Source organism: Python bivittatus, unplaced genomic scaffold (genome assembly GCF_059951505.1).
Source record: "Python bivittatus isolate LINGU-HERP-01145 unplaced genomic scaffold, Pbiv_v1 ctg000610_np1212, whole genome shotgun sequence".
NCBI lineage: Eukaryota > Metazoa > Chordata > Lepidosauria > Squamata > Pythonidae > Python > Python bivittatus.
In genome coordinates, this window is record NW_028277088.1 from 32,957,245 (window position 1) to 32,978,708 (window position 21,464).

The following is a 21,464-nucleotide window of genomic DNA, read 5'->3' on the forward strand; positions in this document are numbered from 1 at the left end:
TTGATTCATTAGAAACAGTGAATGAATCTAACTGATTTGCAACCGTGTACATGTACACAAAGGCTTACAACAGAGGTTGGTTAAATGTGGCTGTACAATGCTTGGTTTCATCACCTCCAAGCAATATAACTAATGATTTAGAATGAGAGTCAAATTCAACATATGATGGTCAGCAAGTTGCCTACCCATGATTTAACACTGTTGGCAATCTTAGTTAGATGTTACAAATAAAGCCTAATGAAATTAATAATTAATTCTAAAATGTGCATAAACTGTTAATATTGATAATCTTCCAAAGAACACTATATATGCTTTGTAAAAATGGTTATCGTAGCAAAAGATTTAATTTTTCTTCACATTTTTCAGTTAATACCATCCTATATTTGGTTTTCAAGACTATAGTCTACCATAAAGAAATGCTGCTGGCTGAGAAAAAAGAAAAGAGGAATGACATTCTAGCTTAAGATTTTGGCAATAAAATGTTGAAAAGGATAAAATTTCCCAAGATATATACCTGAGAAATTCAGCTTATCTGAGAAATTCAGCCCTTCACCCAATAAAAAGAAATCAATCCAAATGGTAGTTTGGCCTGACTTAGGCATTGGTAAAGGAACAGCACCTTCTTCTACAGCTGAGGGCAACAGTCTAAATTTGTGATGCAAGTCAGGTTATGTAACACATGGCTCATGTGCAGACATTTTCCTCCCAGTGAAATCTTAATCCAACTGATGGCTCCTAACTCAAAGTAAGGAATCACGCAATTCAAATTTAACCTTTTTTCCCCTCCATTTGACAACTATGTTTGCAATATGTTATATGTAACAGTTGCATCAAGTTTGCATCAAGAAAGCACTTCTACATTTACATGAAGCAAGATACTTCTGCTCACACACAAGACTGGGCAACCTGTTTTTCCCTGGTCTTTTTCTTATCCATGCTACCATTCAAAGGTGCCATATAAATACCATGTAGATTATTCTTAGTAGCAGAATATTTTGAATACTAAGCATCCTTACTTCTTCTCTCAGAGGTTTGCACTGTTTACAACACAGAGCTATGCATACAAACTCAAAACTAAGCTCCACTGAGTTCAACAGACTTTTCTCTAAGACAGAGGTTCCCAAATTTTCTGAGTTCATAGTGCCCTTAGCATGTCAGTAACTTTCTTCACAGCACTCCAGTGCTTCCCAAACTCTGTACGGTGGCACCCCTGGAAACCACAGCTAACTCACTAACAGTTCTGTTTATTAATTAGTAAAATATTGTGCAGCACCTCTGTGAGTTTGCTGAAGTGCCCTGTGACACAGAGTTTGGGAACTGTAGCTCTAAATGGGTATAAGTCTGCTGCTAAGATTGTGACCTAAAGACTGATCCATTTGAGTGAAAGTAACTTAAGACCTACTTAGTTCCAATCAAAAATGCTTACCATGGGCAAAATAATACTTTACACTTTTATTTGTGGCAAACCATACAAAAATAACGACTTGGTTTCATATACTAGGGAAAAATAGTTTCATACAGAGATATCATTTTCAGTTTTCCAGGAACAGCACAACTGATTTTATATGAATGCAGCTGATCTTTCACCAACGTTCTTCTACATCTCTTCTTTTTCATTGGCAGAAAAACAAACAAACAAAAAACCTCAAATCAAATGTTTCCACTACCTGCTATAATACTTTGATTTCCCCCCCCCATGGCTTGTTCATGCATCTGGAAATGGACAGAGTTTGAAAGTGTAGTAATGCCCCTAAAAATATAGTTTGATTTCCGCAACTAATAATAAATATAGCTGTTCAGGATATATGAACTTCCTTAGATGATTGTGTTTCTTACAAACACTCCTAATACTTTCCAGAATATCAATCTGATCCAACGAAGATAGTAAATAGGATTACATCTGAAGCTTGTTGGATAAAAACTGTTACATGCACCACTTCCCTCTCTTATCCAATAGCTGCAGCAGCGATAGGACTAGGTAACCCTGGGTAGCTGCAGAGGGCTCAAGAAATGCTTGGGCCTCTCTCCATAATTTTCCCCAGCCTAGCTTCCAAGAAACATCTGTCAGTTGGATCTGACTTCCATTTTACTTGCCTACCATGTGCCTAATGTGGCAGCACTCTGAGGCATTATGGGAAATTACAGTGGCAGTACCCACCCACCATTTACCATTGCCAAGTAAGTCCATCAAGAGGAGAATCACTAGACCCTTCCTCCCACTAGTATAAGGCACTTATGCACAATGAATCTTTTGAAAGAAGCTAAAATCCTATTGGGTATTCAGAAAAAGGGTTTAGATTTAGCGTTTTTCCTTCCCATAGCTGCTAATAGGGTTGCATGCTAAGTGCCCCTCCCCAGTTAAACAAACTCTACGTAATAAAAAGCCTAACTCAATATTAAAAATAGGTACTATACTGTTAGGTTTTTTAAAAAGTGCCTACCTCCAAGGCTTTTCTCTTTCCTTTTGACCTTTATAACGCTATTTATCACTGCAATCCTGCAGCTACTTAACTATTTTCTGTATAATTGCATTAACAGTTGGAGAGTCACATATAAACTCAGATATTCAGTAAGCCTGGCACTGCCACACAGATTTCAAGCAAACAACTATACAATGAATTGAAAGGAGAAAACCATTCCCTTTTTTGGAGGGATAGAAGCTGCAAGTTTCATGGTGAATCTATATACAAATGACACAATATTTCAAGAGACCAATGTTAGGCAATGATTTTTGGCACCAGCACTCAGATTAAAGCAGCTGTCTTTTGAGTTTGGTAGGCCTGTGCAAAAAAGAACTTACAGGTGCAACTGAGGCACCAAGTTCCGCAAATAGGAAGTTCTTTCAATACACCTGAATGAATGCTGCTTTAGGTAGATAGTTAGATGATTTAAAGCTCCACTGCTACCTGTTAACAGTCACTGTAGTATAAATTTAGGATGACTTCTTTGCCAATTTTCTTCTGATCTGGGTTACAATTTATAATGCTAGCCAACTATCACCTTTTAAAATACCTGAAGCCAAATAATTATTCTAGTAATCTGGAAAAGGTTGCAAGTTGAGAGCTGATATTAGATTTACAGTATGATTTTACTGCTTAAAAGAATTTTGATTTACATACCAGATTTTTCTGTGGAAATGTGAACATTGACTCAATTGCAATTTTCCTGCTATTGCTACACCAGCTATTTGGCAGACAATCAAATGATCTGAACCTTAATGGGAGATAATATTTTTTCCTCTTTTGTTTGGTAGAAGAATTACATTAGTTCAATTTTCTGAGAGCTTAATATGGTAACAATGCATGCAATATCCCAGATGAGACAGTAGAAATAACTTAATTCAAAAGTAAAAGGTGGGTGGAATAATAGTCCACTTAAAAGTACCTTCAGATAAATTACGTTTCCACTTCATAATTGTTACTTTAAAAAATTCACTACATAGAGGGATTAGGTTAACTGAAGAGTGAATTTTGAGGCCACCTTTGAACACTAAGAAATGCATCCTGTCTTTCTATACTGTAAATCTAAACCAATACCACAGCAGTTAAATCAATTTAAAGACAGAACATACAGCGGGGAAAAAAAATTCTCTGAACACGTTCTTTGCACTTGACATCTAATTGCAAGACACTCCTTGGAGCATGGATGGAGGCTACACGTTGCCTTTTATTGCCATTATAGCTATGTGACAAACATGTTTAAAAATATTACTGCATGGTTTCTGTTCCTCTGTTTGTTCCTAAAGATAAAAGGTTCAATTTCCCAATTCACTTACAGATGAAAATATCAGAGATTGTTATTGGACTTAACATCCATCTCAACCCTATATTCTGAATAATATTCTTAACCATGTTGTATCAAGACATTATGTAAGATCCAGACAGATGTTCATGAGTAGGTGGTATCTCTTCTTGCAAAAAGTGAAATTCTTCGAAGATGCAGCACTGATTTTCCCCAACTCTGGGGTGAGTGGGGTGTATAACACGCTGGAAGAAGACAAGACAGGAAAAAGGCAGAACAATTATATAAATCAGCCTTCCTCGATCTGAGAAATCTCCAGAGGAGCAGATTTGAATCCCAGAATGCTTAGGTGTGGCCTTGTTGCCTGGTGAATTTGGGGAACTGAACTACATACATGGAGGGCGTCCAAGTTGTGGCAAGGGTGACATAACAATTTTTTTCTCTAGATACATTAGCTTGAAATAATTATTCTTATTTATTTTCTTCTGACATGCACGTACTATCCCAAACAAAATCTTCTGGACTGTTCGTAATCAAATGATACACTTTAAAAATGTAAATTTTACAGTACAAAAAAAAAAAAGGCAGACACAAATGACAAGAAAAGATAAAGGTATGACAGCGTATATTGAACTTATGGCTTTTGTGTAATTTTAACTGTTTAGTTTTTATTTGTTGTTTTTTAATTGTGTTTGGACTGTGGCCCATGTAGCAGTACATTATAAATATTTGGTTTGTTGTACCTTACTAAAAAACCCCCCAAACTGTGAAATAATTAATTAATTTAAGACTAAAAGACTTTGGAAAATAAGAAGGTATTCTCCTGGTGCTAAAAGTGCCTCTGAGACTATCCAGAGAGATATTTTCAGAGCTGGGGCAGCACACTGATGAACTTAGTTTTCTATTAGCCGCTCAGCTCAGCTCAGCTCAGCTCAGCTCAGCTCAGCTCAGCTCAGCTCAGCTCAGCTCAGCTCAGCTCAGCTCAGCTGGATGGGCTACTCAAAGAACAGCATCCTCAGAAGATATTAAATCAAGTGGATATTCATGGGAGGAGAAGATCCTTTAGGTGAAGTGGTTACAAGGGAATTACAGGAATTATACAGGAAACACCTTTACCGCACGAGCTGCATTGGGTCCCAGACTAATGCCGGGTTCAATCCAAAGTGTTGGTTATTACCTTTAAAGTCCTACATAGCATGGGTCCAGGTTACCTGAGGGACCATTTCACCCCCATCACATCAACCAGTCCCACCTTGTCAGGCAGAGAGAGCATGTTGTGGACCCCGTCAGCAAGAGAATGTTGGCTGGCAGGGCCCAGGAGGACAGCCTTCTCTGCCATTGCCCCCACCCACTGGAATATACTCCCCCCAAAGATGCGGCAGGCCCCCACCCTCCTGGCTTTCCGGAAAGGATTAAAGACCTGGCTCTACCAGCTTGTGTGGGGACACAATAATCTTACCCAATCCTGGGGGTGGCTGGCACCTTGATGACAGTCCCCGAGCGACTGCCAATTTTAACATCTATCCTTGGATTTATTTATTCTTTATATATTTAGGATTTTTGTATACTGTAATTTTAATTGATTTTAACCGCTCTGTAAACTGCCCAGAGTCGTTTTAATGAGATGGGTGGTAACAAATTTGATGAATAAATAAATAAATAAAAATATGCATAACTGCAGCAGCTAGAGTCTTCTTCAGACATTCAGATGAATTCATGTAGTGTCTCAAACTGAGTAAAGATTGGGCTCACAAATGAAACTCTTCCTTGTACTCTCACTGGCCTCCAGATATTCAGCTTGGATTTGAACTCAGTTTTATGCTATCCGGGACCACAATAAAGCACAATCCCACAGTTTAGATAATTCTTGGAACTAATGACCCCAGAGGAATGCAACAACATGGAGTTGCAAAGGAGTATTTCTACTAAAGCATATTTTCAGAATGCATTTGACCATTTTTGTTCAACATTTGCCACTTTCTCAACTCCATTACTTTGTTGTCTATCATTTATTCCATGATGAAATGATTCACAAAACTATCATCAGAGATTTAAACGGCAACGGCATAAAATTTAAGTTTTATGAAACTGAAGTGAAATGCAAATTCTGAATTTAATGAATAGCACAATAATAAGTCTATTTAAAGTAAGTCCAAGCAAGGGCAAGCTATACAATATGTAGAATTATTCAGCTCTTCTTTTTCCTTACCTTTAGAGCAGGTAGGCAACACTGCATCCGTGTATCCTGCCAGATCATTTGCAGACTCCCCAAATAATGGTGTCATAATTTCATTTTCATTTGAATAAAAAAATACCACATTAAAGAAGTATATTTTCATCTTACCTCTTCTACTAAAAATGAATAAAATTATACCCACCTCTCTATTAAGAAAACAAACTAAAAATGTATCCATTAATTCATTTAATAAAGTCAGAGCAATGTGAGGAAGGACTCAAACAAGAAGGTAGGTAAAGGAAATGGATGGAAAACCCTAAAACAGCAGAAACTAAAGAACTGCAAATAATTCAGATTACAAAGAATAGTAGAAGAAGCCAATGTGAATTTACAAAAAGGGACTGTTTATCAAATCTGTAGATGACACAAAATAGGGTGGGACAGCTATTCTGTCCCAAGTGCCTATTAACTTCAGCTTCTTTAATCTATTCTAGCTGGTTTAGATTGCCTCATGTATAGTAATGGCTGTGACCAATCCACATCACAGCCACTTGAATCCTAAAATCTTCTGCCACTGAGCCAAGCTTGGATGGAACCTGATCCAAAGAAATCCCAGAATGCTTTGTTTGATATGTCCTGGGATCCTCCATTATTGAGATGATTGCCAGGGATGAGTGTGCCAACCAAGCTTTCATCTTATCATTTTTTGTCATTCCTTACATTTGTTACAGTCTATCCATCATTTCACCATCTAATCTTCCTTCCTGCAATGAGCATTTGCTTCAAATTGATAGAACCTTCATTTGCATTTCTATTATACTACAAATTCATCACTTTACCTTGCATTTGTTATAAGACAATGAACTTATTTTGGACTGTAAGAAAACAATGGGAGTGATATGAACTTAATGCTATCTGGCTAGTGAGATTTCATATTCACATTCTCATGTTGTCACTATAACACCTAAGACTCTAGAAGATAGAAATAAAATTTAAAACAGTCAAATAGGTTAGAGAAAGGGGCTGAAAATAACATAATGCAATCTAACAGAGTTTAAAAAGAAGTTTTACCTTAGGACATCAAATGCAGAGATATAAGAAATGGCTTGGAAATGGTATTTGTGAAAAAGATCTTAGAATAACAGTTAATTGCAAACTGAATTATGAGTCAACAGCATGTGACTGGAAAAAAAAAGGGAATTGCAATTTTAAGTTGCATCAACAGAAGTATAATTTCCAAAACAAGGGAGACTCTGCACTGTCACTGTGCAATCTGAAATGTTGTGTCCAGTTCTGAAAACCAATGATTTAAGGAGAATTCATACAAACTGGAACTGGTTGATTAGACAGCTAGGATGACTAGGAAAATAAATCCTATGAAGACAAATTGAAGGACCTGAGCATGTTTAGTCTTGAGTAGGGAAGATTAGAGGTGAATATAACAGCATTCATTAAATATCTGAAAGGATGTTATAGGAAGGTTAAAAATATGTTTTCTATTGATCCAAAATGCAGAACATACAATAAAATATTTATTTTGGCAGATTCTAATGAAACATTCAAAAAACTTTATTTTGGATGATACGTAAGCCACTGTTAATATGAATGGACAAAGAGAACACAGCTGAAAGATAAAAATATGTTGAAATATATATTAAAAACTTGAATATATCAGTGAAAAACTTTATGCTTGAAGTATAGCTAAACAGATGGCTTTATTTTGTTGGAAAGAAACTATTCCTCCTGATTTACAATTCTAGATTGAAGATCTGCAGTTACTTTCAGCCTTTGAATTGGCTCTCTATCAACAAACTTCTGCGTGGGTAGGTTTTAAGTCATTGTTTAAAAACAGGATCATCACTTGTCAGACCTTCAAATTAGGCCAGTCAGGAAACAGACCCTGCAAAGACTACAGGAACATACTTTATTACTGTGGGTATAATAACAGAATCTTGAAGCCTGCCAGGGCTTCCATCTGCCCCTCTCATGTCAAACAGAATCAAGGCAGGGTTATTTTGAGTCTCTTTCTCATGCCCCTTCCTTTCCCAGAACTGAGTTTTCATTTACTTTCTCTTTGCAGTTCTTCTAACAACTCTTGCATACCTTTGTCAAGGCAATCACTGCACTCCCCTACACCTGTATATATCAGTGTATATAGCATGTATAGTTTGTTTGGCTTTATATATACATCTGTGTTTATTTTGGGTCTTGTTTCTTTTTAGTTTTCTTATGCATGTATGCCTGTGCATTTTTTTTTTGTTTTAATTTGTTTCTGGTCATTTGTATAATACAGAAAATAAAACAAGAAAGAGACTTCCACACAGTAGGAAAAGTTTGGCAATTATCTAGAGAAGCAATGGGCTAGCTTTGCTGATTTTTGCACTAAGCTGGGGGTTGGATTCAAAGGGGCTTAAATGACCCTTCCACATGTATGAGTCTATTATCACTGTCACATCCCCATGGCAGTTGAAGGCCAACAAAAAAATAGGGTTTTTTTTTAATTGTATGTCTTGGATGAAAAAAAAGATTGCTAAGCCCTATTTATAGAAAAGCACATGCAGGGTTATAGCTAATTTGACAGCAATAATCTCTGTACCAATAAAAGTATTTTTTGAAGAAGATTATAAAGAAAAAGTGAAAGATGTGAAAGACAATAATATGGAAGAATTTACGGACAGACAGGATGAAGAGGGGATACAAATCCTAGCTGATGGGGAAATGCTAGAAAATAAATAAATTGAGGATTATATGATTATTATAAGATTATAAAGGGAAATACAAATGACAAAGAGATGAAAAAGGACCTGGGCAAAGACTTACTTTTGGATTTACAAAACATCTCCATTCACCACTCTAAAATCCACACACTCATCTAGAGTCTATGTATGCTAAACAAGGGGAATGGGAGGATGATTAAGCTCCCACACTCGCATCAGGCAACTGCATATGTGTATTTAATATATCATGAGGGTTTTTTTTATAAGATTGTAGCCTTTATCATCATGGCCCACTCCAGGAATTTCCACATGGTCAATAATATCATTAAACAAATTCAGTTAGCTCTTTAACCAATGAATGAATGAATGAATGAATGAATGAATGAATGAATGAATGAAATATATATATGGATGCAAGTTGCAGCATGAAAAAAGTGACAATCCATATAAGTCTTTACATTTAGAAGAAACAGTTTAGAATTTAAATACATAAAAAATAACAATTTCTACTACATTAGCTGAAAAATGATAATTTCTTAAAGGTCAGCTTGCTGCAATATGGAAAATGGATATGAAGGGATTTGGCAAGAAAAAGAGGCACAGAAGCTCCTTTTTCTCACCCAAACCTTTTCTCTTTATAAAAACTTTATTATATTAAGAATACAATTAAAAACAAAAAAGAGAATACAGTAAAAATAGAAAATAGAACTAAAAGAAAAAAGAGAAAAAAGAAAAACTAAAATAGTGAAGATAGATAGAATAGAACGGAAAGCGACTTCTGACTATCTCCCATACAGATATAAATACAAATTAAAAAAAAGTTAATCTCTTACCACTAGTTAATCCAAATTCACATTATTTCTATCAACACAAACTACCTAATTATTAAAACCCACAATCAACACTTTCATTCCCCCCCCCACAAGCATGTAATCTAAGAAGGGTTGCCATAAGGAGACGAATTTAAAAAACAATATTATCTCTTATTAATACTATTAATTTTGCCATTTAAGCCAAGTCCATTAAATAATCCATTCTTCTGCTGTAGATATTTGTGGGACCTTCCATTTTTCTTGGCTTGTTCATCTTCCAGATTCATCTATAACAACATCTTATACATTTTAACAATAACATATTCATCATTTATACAAAAACATTTAAACAGTTGCATATAAGTAGATCAATAAGATATAAAGCCTTCTAACTCTAACTATTCTTTTATTTTAAAATTTAATTCACCCTCTCCCTTCTAATTTTTCCCAACAAAAGAGGATTTTATTCTTTTTCAAAGTATCTATCAAAACAGCATAATCCTTTCCCTTCCTTGAAATCCTTACTGATATCTCTTTAGGCCTAGTTATATCCACGTTTTCAGTATTAAATTTAAAATCAAAGTGTACCTGAAAGACCAACACACCTCTTGATTTAACGTATACAGTTGCATTAGAATTTATGCAAAGATTTTCTCTATTTCATCCATCATATTTATTAAATTTTCTCCTTTAATCTCAAAAATTTCCCTGGAAAATTGAAAATTTTCTCAAATCCAGTGGTACAACTTTATCTAACTCTTTGTCCCTCTCACTTTCCAACAAATTAACTGTGTCATTAACGTTTTTATTTCCTTCTTCCAATTCCTTTTCGATTTTGTCCAGTTTTGGGTCAAGCTTTTTGTCAAGATCAGCAAATCTTAAATCAAATATTTGGTTAACACTTTGAATAATGGTTTGTGTGATTCTGAGAGTATATTCTTCAAACATGCCTTTCATCCCGTCAAGTTCACCAAATCCATGCCTTACATGCTTTTTGGTGGTCATTATTTCTGTTTCTTCTTCTTTCCACCCTTAGTTAAAAATTAAAGAAAGGAAAAAAGGAAAGCTGTTTCTTCCTTTCGATAGTGTCCAATTTAATATTTTCGCTCCTGCTTGTGGCCAAAAGTAATAATTCCCAAATACAAATGTAACTGGACAGCCACGACAAACAGCAAGATTGGGGGGGGGGGGGGAATCAGCAGCCAATCCCAGCTTAGAAAAATCATCAGATTTTGCTTTTTCACAAACTAGCAACAAAACAAAAGAGGGTCGAATCTGCAACCAATCATAACTTGTGAAAATCGCCAAACCAAAACTTTCCCACAGCATTTAAGAGTAAATCTCTCTCAATTCCACAAAGAAAAAAAGAAAGGAAAAAAAACTTATATAAAATTCTTCCTTTTTAAAAACAAAAGTAAAATATAGATAAAAGTAGTCTCCTAAAAGCATAGAAAACTTCTTTAAAAACATTAAAACTTCCAGATTGCATGCTCTTATTTCAATCCTTCAAATCCAGTACAACGCACTTTAAAAGTCCCAGAAAACAATGAAAGTCCAACCAAGAGAAGAAATATTTCTGAAGTGGAGATAGCCTCTTTAAATTCTTTAAATAATTTACAACAAAAGTGATTTTAGAGGTGGGATGGTCGGAAGTAGTGTCTCTTTAAGAGGCTTTAAACGCAGCGCCGACAAGCTGATCCACCTGCTTCCCAGCTGATTGCTCACCGTTCATTCGCAACCCACGTTCGATTGATAAGCTATAGCTGTCTGGAAGACATGTGATGTGATTCGATAGCTTCCCCTTGCCGGTAGAATGCTTCATGTCTTGGAAAAAATTCCTGATACCAAATTAACCACGTTTAACACTCCAGCTTCAGAGGAGCTTCAGCCAGAGGGACCTTCCCACATATTGTCCTCCACCGGAAGTCCACCCAAACCTTTTCTCTAATAAATATAGAGCCTTAATTTGTTAATTGGTGGCCAGGGAATCCTATGCTTGCTGCCAAGCACTAAATTCTATCCTTACAGAAAAGCTTGGACTCCATTATATTCAAGAACACTAATGGAAGACTTAAACTAGGGGCAAGTAAGCCTGATGCAAAATGACTCTTTTACATTCTTAAAAATGACTGAGAACTCCAAAGAGCTTTAGTTTATGTGAGTTATATCTATCAATATTTACTGTAAAGTATTAGAAATTAAAACTGAGAAATTTTAAAGTATTTCTTTGACTTTGCAGTCCCTCTGAAAGGGTCTTGGGGACTCCTAGGGGTCCCTAGACCACACACTGAGAACCACTGATTTAGTACTACTGTGAATCCAATAAGCATGTCTTCCTGTACCCATGGGCATATTTGATGGGTTTTTAAAAACAAATCATTAATCTTATTAAATATTATTTCCTGGCTTAAAGATTTATCCAGAAAAATGTGAACGTTAAACTGAAATGTTTTTCCACAAAAAGTGATTACACAAATACCTATGCCATTTTGTATTTCAGAGAAGGGAAAAAGTTGCCTATACTCCAATTATTTTAGTTAACTACAAGAGTTAATCAAATGTAATCAGTCCAAATTAAATCAGCGAAACTTGTGTCAAACATAGGAGTGACCCAAGCTTATTGAAATGAAATTTTGAAACAAAACAAAACCCACAGTTATGCTTGGAAACAGCGTGCCTAGAACTTGAAGCAAAGGAAAAAAATGCCAACTTATAAACTTTTCCAAGGGAAGGTTTATAATGGAAATGGCAACAGACTCTTAACTACAGTGGTGCCTTTTTATGCCAACATATAAATAATTTTAGTTTTTATAGTCACATCATAAATTAGATGTAGTGTTAGTAGAAACAGTAGAGTTCTGATTCAGTAAATAGATAGACCAGAAGCACATGTTTGCATTTTCAAAAGACAAGCGCGGACTTGATATGGCTCTGAAATGAAGTCTGCAAACAGGTTTAAGTTCTTCTTCTTTTTTTTTTTAAGTAGGCAAGTCATGAGTTTTTTAAGCTTATAAAAATAAGCAGCCTTTACAAGCTCTATTGCTTGTTTCAAATGTTCTAAGAATCATTTATGTAGGTTAGTAAAAATGGCTCCATTCAACCCATTAGTTTCCCATTGTGGAAAAAAATTGCACACAAATGTACATGCTCACAACCCCTCCGTATTCCAAAAAGTATGCTTTAGTTTTGACCTTAGCAACTGTTGCAAATGCCACTTGAGTAACGTGGCTTGTACAAAGAAACGTATGTGCTCCAAGGCCACTTTCTTCATTTTAAGTTTACACTTGTCACTGCAGGGTGAATAAATAATGTACTGCATTCCAGTTTCACCTCTCACAGAGATGTAATTGGAAGGCAACTTAATCCAGGCAGCAGCAAGGAATGCAAATATGCCTGCATATATCTGCTGCTTACTCAAAAGTAAATGATGGAAGATACTGATCATTTAACCTTAATTATATGGATAAGGTGCTTTTTAAAAAGTTGAAACAAAAGCCCTGATAAGTCTTTTTAAACCACACATATGTAGATTGAATGGACAACATGTATGTGGTCACTAAGAGTCAACAACAACTTGATGGGACATAACCAATGTAGATTGGATTTTACTGCACTTAACGTTATACAAAATGCCTGAGGGTGATGAAATCGGATTTAAATTAGTTCTAATTCAGAAAAAAAGGATTTTTAAAAAATATATTGTTGTTTCACTATTATACTTTATCAATGGGCCAGCAACTACTCATGCTGATTCTATCCCATCACAACCTATATTGATTTATATTTTTTGCTTCACTTTTGCTCTGGCTCTGATTTTAACCCAAATTCAGAAAGCCAGATTCTGGTAGCATCTTTTCTAATCCAGTTATAGCTTGCTCCTTCCTCCCCTCCCCTGCTTTCCCCCAGCTCCCTGTTTCATAAGCTTTTATCTAGAGGTTAAAAGGCATGTATATTTCCACTCTTTAAAGAGTTTTATTTTCAATGGTTAAAAATTACCATCTTTAAATTCTGGAATCTTTTCTAAACTAGTATACTTGTTTACTGTCAAACACAGGGATGCAAAACTTTTTCTGCTCCAGGAGTCTCCAAACCTCTGTATGGTGGAACCTATATTCCAATAAGTGGTATATTTTGCCATGGCAAAACCTAAATTTCATTTCATCTGAGTAAGCAAATGTTTTCTGGATGAATATAACCTTTCTGCTCTTGTCTATGTAGCTCTTTGGGTCCTGGATGTGAAAATTAAAAGGGTGGGTGGGGAGGAAGTTCCTATAAAATACTGATATTCTAGGCTCTCTCTTTTATGTACAACATTTAAGAAAACATTTCAAAACTTAATGAAGCTGACTCACATAATGGAGAATACAAAAACATCTGAACAAAACAAATGGATTTCATGTTCATTTGTACAAAGCTAAGATATGCAGGAAAATGTGGAAAGTGCAATTAATTTTATCTTAATTGAACCCATCTATTTATACATACAGTATTTTATAATATCCTATTTGGTGAACTTATAGACAGTCTCTGTAGAGTTCAAACCATTAAGGCCAACTTGCTATTCAGTCTACAGAATTAGGGACGCTTTATAATGGGGGGTGGGTGGGTGAAGAGCAATCTTTGTCTCCAGACCCACATGCTGCTCTATTTGTATGGCTCCTTGTCCCCAACTAACTTCAATTATCAAAAATCGTAACTATCTCACTTAGAACATGGCTGCCCTGAGAATTAGCATTATTTAATATAACAAATATATATAATACTAATCTCTTTAATATTTGCATCACATGGACAGCTATGCAAGCACAAGATAAGAAACTAAGTTTTATTTGGATCAAAAGTTACAGAGATTGTTCCAAGTTCTTTTGATAAAGTATGTACAGTTTCCCATTAACTAAATACTATGAAAAAGGGAGCTTTTAAAACAAATTTACTTCATATTGCCTTTCTCATTCATTTTTAAATTTTCTTCATTCAGCACATATATTCTGTTTTAAAGTTCACACATTTTAAGCATAACAACCCAGGACAACAAATTCTGTGCCATATGCCTCTCTCACACACACAAATTAAACAAACTTCCAGCAATAGATTTAGGCAGGTTTATGTGATATCTAATGAGAATTTTCCTTAGTTCTGAGGAGAAAAAAAAATATTCTGAGAACACTGGCAGAGCTCTCAATGCTTACATAAAAACTAAATTCTACTTGTATCTCAAACCAACTTTCACACATAAAGGTATATCTGAGGGAACTAACATCAATCAATCCTTCCCTTAATTTTGTCTCAACTTTGCACTTTATATTTGCTTTACTGGTATTTTCTTGCTATAGCAGTTGCCTCCTTTAGTAGACATTGAATGTTACATTGGGCAGGTGATACAGATTCACCTTGGGAACAGTTCACCCCCACCCCCAAATCTTCTTAGCCTTGTATACAGAGTCACTTGTTTGCAACAAAGTAGGCAGCATACAAATAATTGCAAATACAGTAAATAGATAAACATTTCAATGATAAGCCTGAATATTTGGTTTCTACTCATTTTCTCCCACAAACACTGAATTTCATACCTAAACCTGTATATGGATGCAGATATTTCAAAATGAGGTTCCCATTCACAACTAAAAATTCACAGCATTGTTGTATTCATAAAAAACTTACACTAAAGTCTGAACTGTTTTGTTTCACCAAACCCAAGTTTCAGAACTTCCACAAAAACGAATAACTGATTTTTTTTATTTGCCTTCAAATGGGATACTTAATAGGAATAAAAATTTAAAAGATGAAGAATGTTTAAAGCAATGCATTTTCTTTGATCTTATATCTGACCATTGGGTATGGGTGTGCAAATAAATTGATTAAATAAATAAAACCACCAAAACATTTAATTCTTATAAAATCAATGTACTTTTAGTATATTTAACCCTACACACTCCTTGTTAAAAAAAAATGAGAATATGTGATATAGGCCAGTGTTTCTCAACCTCAGCAATTGTATGGATACCAACAGTATGCTGGCTGGAGAATTCTGAGAGTTGAAGTCCATACACCTTAAGTTGCTGATGTTGAGAAACACTGGTATAGGCTGTTATTTACCCGAATCATAGTATATGCATACTTCCCCAGAACTTTGTAATGCTAAAAAAAAATGCATTTGGGCTATAATATACAACTTGCACGTTATGGCTTTTTATGTTTGCAAAATCTGTATTCAAATGATATATTACAGGTAGTCCTTGGGTTACAACCGCAATTGAGACTGGGATTGCCATCGCTAGGTGATGAGGTCGCAAAGCGTGATGTCACATGGCTGCATCATTTAGCAAAGGCAATCTAGGCAGTTCCAGTTGTTGTAACCCAAGATGCATGGGTCATTAAGCACAAAGTAGAGGGAGTCCCAGGTAAGAGAGCGAGGGTGCTGCAGGGAGCGGGGAGGCCATGGAAGGCCCGGCGCAGTTTGATGGGGGAGGGAGTGCAGTGTGAAGTCAGGAAGGTCAGGGAAGGAGGGTGCTAGTGGGTGATGCATCTGTGCAATCACAGGGAGGTCAGGGAAAGAGGGCACGGGGTGCGTGTGATTGCAGGAAGGCTGTAGAAAGAGGGTACAGGGTGTGTGCATGTATGTGTACATGTGTGTGATCGCAAGGAGGCTGGGAAAAGAGAGTGCAGGAGGTGTGCAATTGCAGGGAGGCCGTGGAAAAAGGGCGTGGAGTGGGTACGTGCATGTGTCTGAGCGCAGGGAGGCCAGGGAAAGAGGGTGTGGGGTGTGTGCAATGAAGGGGGAAAGGAGGGCACAGTGCATGTGTGTGAGTGAAGAAAGGTGTGGGGGGAAGACTTATCCAAGTGATTGCAACCTTCCTTGTCAGCTTCTCCATTGACTTTGCTTGCGGGAAGCCAGCAGGGAAGGTCACAACTAGTGATTACATGACTGCAGAATGCTGCAACCGGTTCTAAGTGTGAGCTGGTTGCTGAGTGCCCAAATCTTGTTCATGTGACTGCAGGGGCGTGCAACAGCCAGAACTTTGAGTACTGATTGTAAGTCCCTTCATTCAGCACCACCACAACTTCAAACAGTTGGTGAACAAACGGTCATAACTTGAGGACTACCTGTTATATATATGAATATGAATTTTCAGGTGGACTTTAACAAAATGGCAAATTAGTGAGATGAGCAAGTTTTAAGACTGGAAAGATAAAATATGAATTTGGAAATTCATCAGGCTGTACACTTCACCACAAAGAATATGTCTGACCAATCTAGCAGGCAAACCGCTAAAAAGATGCTATTGGAAAAAATAAGAAAGACTTACCACCAGAAACAGGGGCATCCATAAAAACAGCTCCCATTTTTTCAGCTTCTTTAGCTAGCTCTTTTGAAACTTCAGGATCAATAGTACTGGAATCTATTAATAAAGAACCTTTCTTCACTTTCCTGAAGCAAATGAAGACCAAAAACAAAAACAAAAAACAAAAAAACAAAAATAAAAACCAGAGGTATACTCACATTAGGTAAAATGCAGAGAATTAACATTACTTTTTTTGTGCTGCAACAATCTGCTCATAGAGTTTAGCTCCAGAAAAAGTCACAGCATTCAACCCAACTTTTCAAACTTTTCATGAGTGAGATTTTTGATGCTGATTTCATAAATTCTCAACAGTAAACTACCTGCAGCTTATAAAAACCATGCACTTAAGTTATTTTCTTGGTACTTTTAAAAACATAATTACAGGTAATCCCCAGGTTAAGAGCGCCCAGTTTACAGATGACCCATAGTTAAGAACGGAGCTTACTGTAGCAAAATATGAGTTACATACACAATGATTCAAGTTAAATACACAATGGTTTGAGTTAATTACATAATAGTACTCATACAGTATTATGCAATAAAACTGTTCTGGCTTACATACAAATCTGACCTAAGGACAGACCTTGGGAATGGAACTTGTTCTTAAACTGGGGACTACCTGTACTGGCAACTGTCTCTTTGAGCTCCATTAGGAAAGAATAAATGGGAGAGGGATATGTGAGAGAGACAGTGATGAAAATGTTGGAACTGGACAAGGATGAGTACTCAAATGCACAGCTTTATATGACTTTCGACCACTTTCTCTCTCATCCCAAACTTTCCCACAGAATTATTACAGTGCAGATAAAATTAAGGATGACTTCCATGCATGTCAGTCTGAACTCTCAGAGAAAATTAGGATATAAATGTAATAAGAAACATAACACCTCTAGATGTTGCTAACTACAATCCCAAGAATCCCAACCAGCATAGTCATTGATAAGGTATGCTGGGACCTTTAGGGCCTAAATATCTAGATTCAAGTTGCTCTAGAAAACTGTAGGGATATAAAAACTTTGCATTCAGAGCTTAACAATAATTAACATATATCTTCACTCCAATTGACTGCATGCAATGAAACATGCACCCTTCTTCATGCTGATAGCTGGATATAAGCATGGCAAAATATTATTTGCCTAGAGAATTTTTTGAACTGCTGCATGCATTTAGTAATATTCAATAAAAATACAAGCAGAAAATGAATGTAAAGAATAAAGGGGGAATCTTACTTGAGAATTCCATTTGTACCTATGTAAACTTCTATTGCATTAAGATTAGATGGAAGCATTGTAATAATCCTATCGGCTTTTTCTGCTACATCTGCTGGAGAATCAGTTACCTTTGAAAACAAAAACAAAAAGGTCAGGAAAAATGTTTTTGAAGAACAACTTCAAAAGAAAAACTAGTGATTCAGAAAAACAAGAGTTGTGAGATGGCAGAAAGAAAAAGAAAAAAGAACCCTGAAATACAGTTGGATGTTTATACTTTAGTTTCACACAAGCTACATGGCAAAACAACACTGACATAGATTGAGCTTCACCTGAAAAGCTTCCTAAGAGAAGAAAAATTCTCTGAAAGCTTGCCAAAAAAAGAGAATTGTACTCCAAAGACATGTTTTAGGACTACTAGTTTGGAAGTAATTTGTCATCAAGATTATGCTTCTTAATCCTTCATCAAAGAGCTATTAAAAGGCATTCTGACATAGACCCATACAGCGGTCTTTCATGTCATATGATTATACCACACGCATGGTTTGATTGTGCTGTGCTTTCAGATATAAGGTTTTCTATGGCATTTAAAGCAAGACATAAGGATATATACTATCTGCCAATCGAAGTCTTTAGAAGATAAGAGTGAGTAGAACTGGAGCAGACTTGTAGGTTTTTCACCATTAGCTCTCTTTAAAATAATATTGCCATATTTTACCTTATTGTGCCTTTCTAGTTGGCCATGTTTGCACTACTTCATCCCATATTTTTATCCCAATGCACACACAACATGTTTTCAAATAAGGCTCACTACTAACATCATTCATGTGGAATGAGTATTTAGTTTTCTAGCTTATGGGTGGGCAAACTCTGGCCCCCAAACTATTTTGAAATGGGAAGCTCACAGAAATGGCCATATAAAATAAACTGCCACTAAAATAAAATTAAAGCAGTTTAAGAAATAAATATTGCCCCCTACACACAAACCACACACCAGTGTTTCCTTTTATTATTTGATGAGTACTGTTGTAGCTGTAGCTTTCATACCATTCTACTGTAACAGGTGCTCATGTGGTGGCTGGCTCCTTATGGCTACAGAAAAAAATGGTGCCAGATAAGAGATCAAATCAAATTGACTATAGCAACTATCCCCTGGATATTCATCTTAGGAAGAGAAAGAGCAGAATGAGGATTGTCAAGGCACACAGAAGCTTCCAATTCCATTAGTGTCTCATTTCGCATTTGTCAATACACTGACTAAGAAATCGGAAAAAAAGGATAAATGGGTTCTTTGGAGGCCTCTTCCTATCATCATCACATCAATGACCCTCCTTACATTTGGTGATCCTATTCTAAATAAAGAGTGATTTTTTAAAAAACAGTAATATTGATCATGATAAAGGATTAAAGGAATTTCATAGCCATGCACTTCACATTTTAAAAAAAAATTAGCAGTAAAATGTTATTATACCTGTGTACCCAGCTCTTGAAATTCTTTACATGCTTCGGGAAATATATCACATGCGATAATGGGATAACCATGTTTTACAAGGTTTTTCGCCATTGGATTTCCCATGTTTCCCAAACCAATGAATCCAACCGGAGTTTTGGAAGCCATTGCCCTAGAAGACACTAATTGAAATGCAAAAGTTTCAGTGAAAAAGGTTTTGTAACCTTACATCAACTAAAATGTAAATTTCTTATATTTTTTTCTGCTCGTTGCATATCTTCACTTTTTAATTATGCTAAAAGCAGTTTATACTTCAGGACAGAAAAGAGAATTGACAAGAGCAGAAGCTTCCACTGTTCATTTTATTAAGTAATATATAAGAAAAATGAAGCAACAACTTAGTCATCAACACTGAATTTCAGTGCACTGCTCGAACGACTGCATGGTATCTCTAACCCATCTACATCAGATTCCCACATCAAAAATAATATAGCTACGCAATGACTTAAGACTCAGTTTTTAAAAAAGCTGTTTGAGACTATACTGGGGCACCGATGCAGCACACATCCCACATTTTGAAGCAGCTGCGTATTTTCCTAGGATTACTCAGAACGCCAAAGCACCATTTTTAATTGAATCCAAAGCATTCCACAGCTGTAATAGATAATGGACAGCAGATGATACTAAGAAGATGCAAGAATTAAATCTATTGGATGGCATCCAATCCAGTACAATCCCTTTGACAACAAAAATGGTTTCCTATCTTTTAAAAAAGAAAAATGTAAATTAAAAATATCTATAGCAGGCTACTTGCTATGTTTATTTTTGGTATAATATTGCACATTTCATAAAGATAAAAATCTCCTTTTGTTCCAGCTTGTTCTTGGCACACACAGATATGTCTATACAGTTTTCTCACAATAGTAAGGAAGTTGTTTGTCATTAGCTAGGATTTTTAAATTTTATTTTCCATTCAATCCTATAACTCTGGTATTTCATAGTGATCTCCCATAGAAGTACTATAAAATCATATCAAATATTTATTACAGCCATAAGACCAGATACAGTAAAATATCCGATAGTAGAACTGCTATATTTGTTTATTTATTAAATTTATCCCTGCCTAATGGGGGATTCTGGGCAGCTCACAATGCATTAAAACAATAAACAAACATACAATTACATAAAACCTAAAACCTGTACAAAACAATTACTAAAAAAGAAAGAATCCAGGAGGCCAATGGTTCAGAGCAGCAAACGCCAGGCATCTAAGGGGCTAGCCATCCCCACACTTGATACATCTATATATACAACAGGAAAACAATGAGTATAATAGGATTTAAAAATAAATAAGAACACATATAATAAAATAAAAAATACTATTATAGACAGTGATGAATAAGGCAGATCCAATCCTACTTAGCTTTTTGAGATCAGCCAAGTTTGACTAATTGCTGCTACCTAGTTTATAAACTGCAGTCAGTAAAATAGTGAGGAAACTGTACAGGAAAACAGCACATAACAACAACTTTATGGAAATCACAGCCACAAAACGTACTGGAGAAGGGAATTTTTTGGCCCCAGTTGTGCTACCTTTTTCATCTTCCCAAGCATGAATGGAACACTGCAATGATGGAATTGTATGGCTGAAATTTTGCCCTATTTTGTGCTTGAGATGGTTATAGCAAAGTAAGCACTTTTACACACTTATTTTAACCTTTATTTTGCTTTTGATTGTTTAATTATTATCATCAAAAACTGCACTGCAAAGTCACTGTTTTACAGCTGCAATTTTCAAAGCTGCAAAAATCACTTGGGGGAAACCCTCAGCGTATAAATATTATTTGCAGCATTCCTTTTAATTCTGAATAATTTTTAAAACAAAAACAATGATGAAAGGTAAGACAAAGGTTTAATCTGCTGCTGTTTTTTCATTTTAATTACGAATGAGTCTAAAGGATCACTGTTTGTTCTGGTTCCACTAAACTTCAGATTATTCATTGTGTTTGGCTACAAA

At 35.8% G+C, this 21,464-nt stretch overlaps 1 protein-coding gene across 1 annotated transcript in view; it reads right to left on the bottom strand.

Moving 5' to 3' along the window:
• Window positions 1-21,464, bottom strand: part of HIBADH (3-hydroxyisobutyrate dehydrogenase) — a 90,234-nt gene that overhangs the window by 62,219 nt on the left and 6,551 nt on the right. Inside the window, exons 2-4 of the mRNA XM_088150715.1 lie at window positions 19,469-19,629; window positions 18,019-18,128; window positions 16,754-16,875 (exon numbers count right to left, since the gene is read on the bottom strand). Coding sequence (XP_088006841.1) covers window positions 16,754-16,875; window positions 18,019-18,128; window positions 19,469-19,629 — 393 coding nt within the window. The remainder of the gene's footprint in view (window positions 1-16,753; window positions 16,876-18,018; window positions 18,129-19,468; window positions 19,630-21,464) is intronic.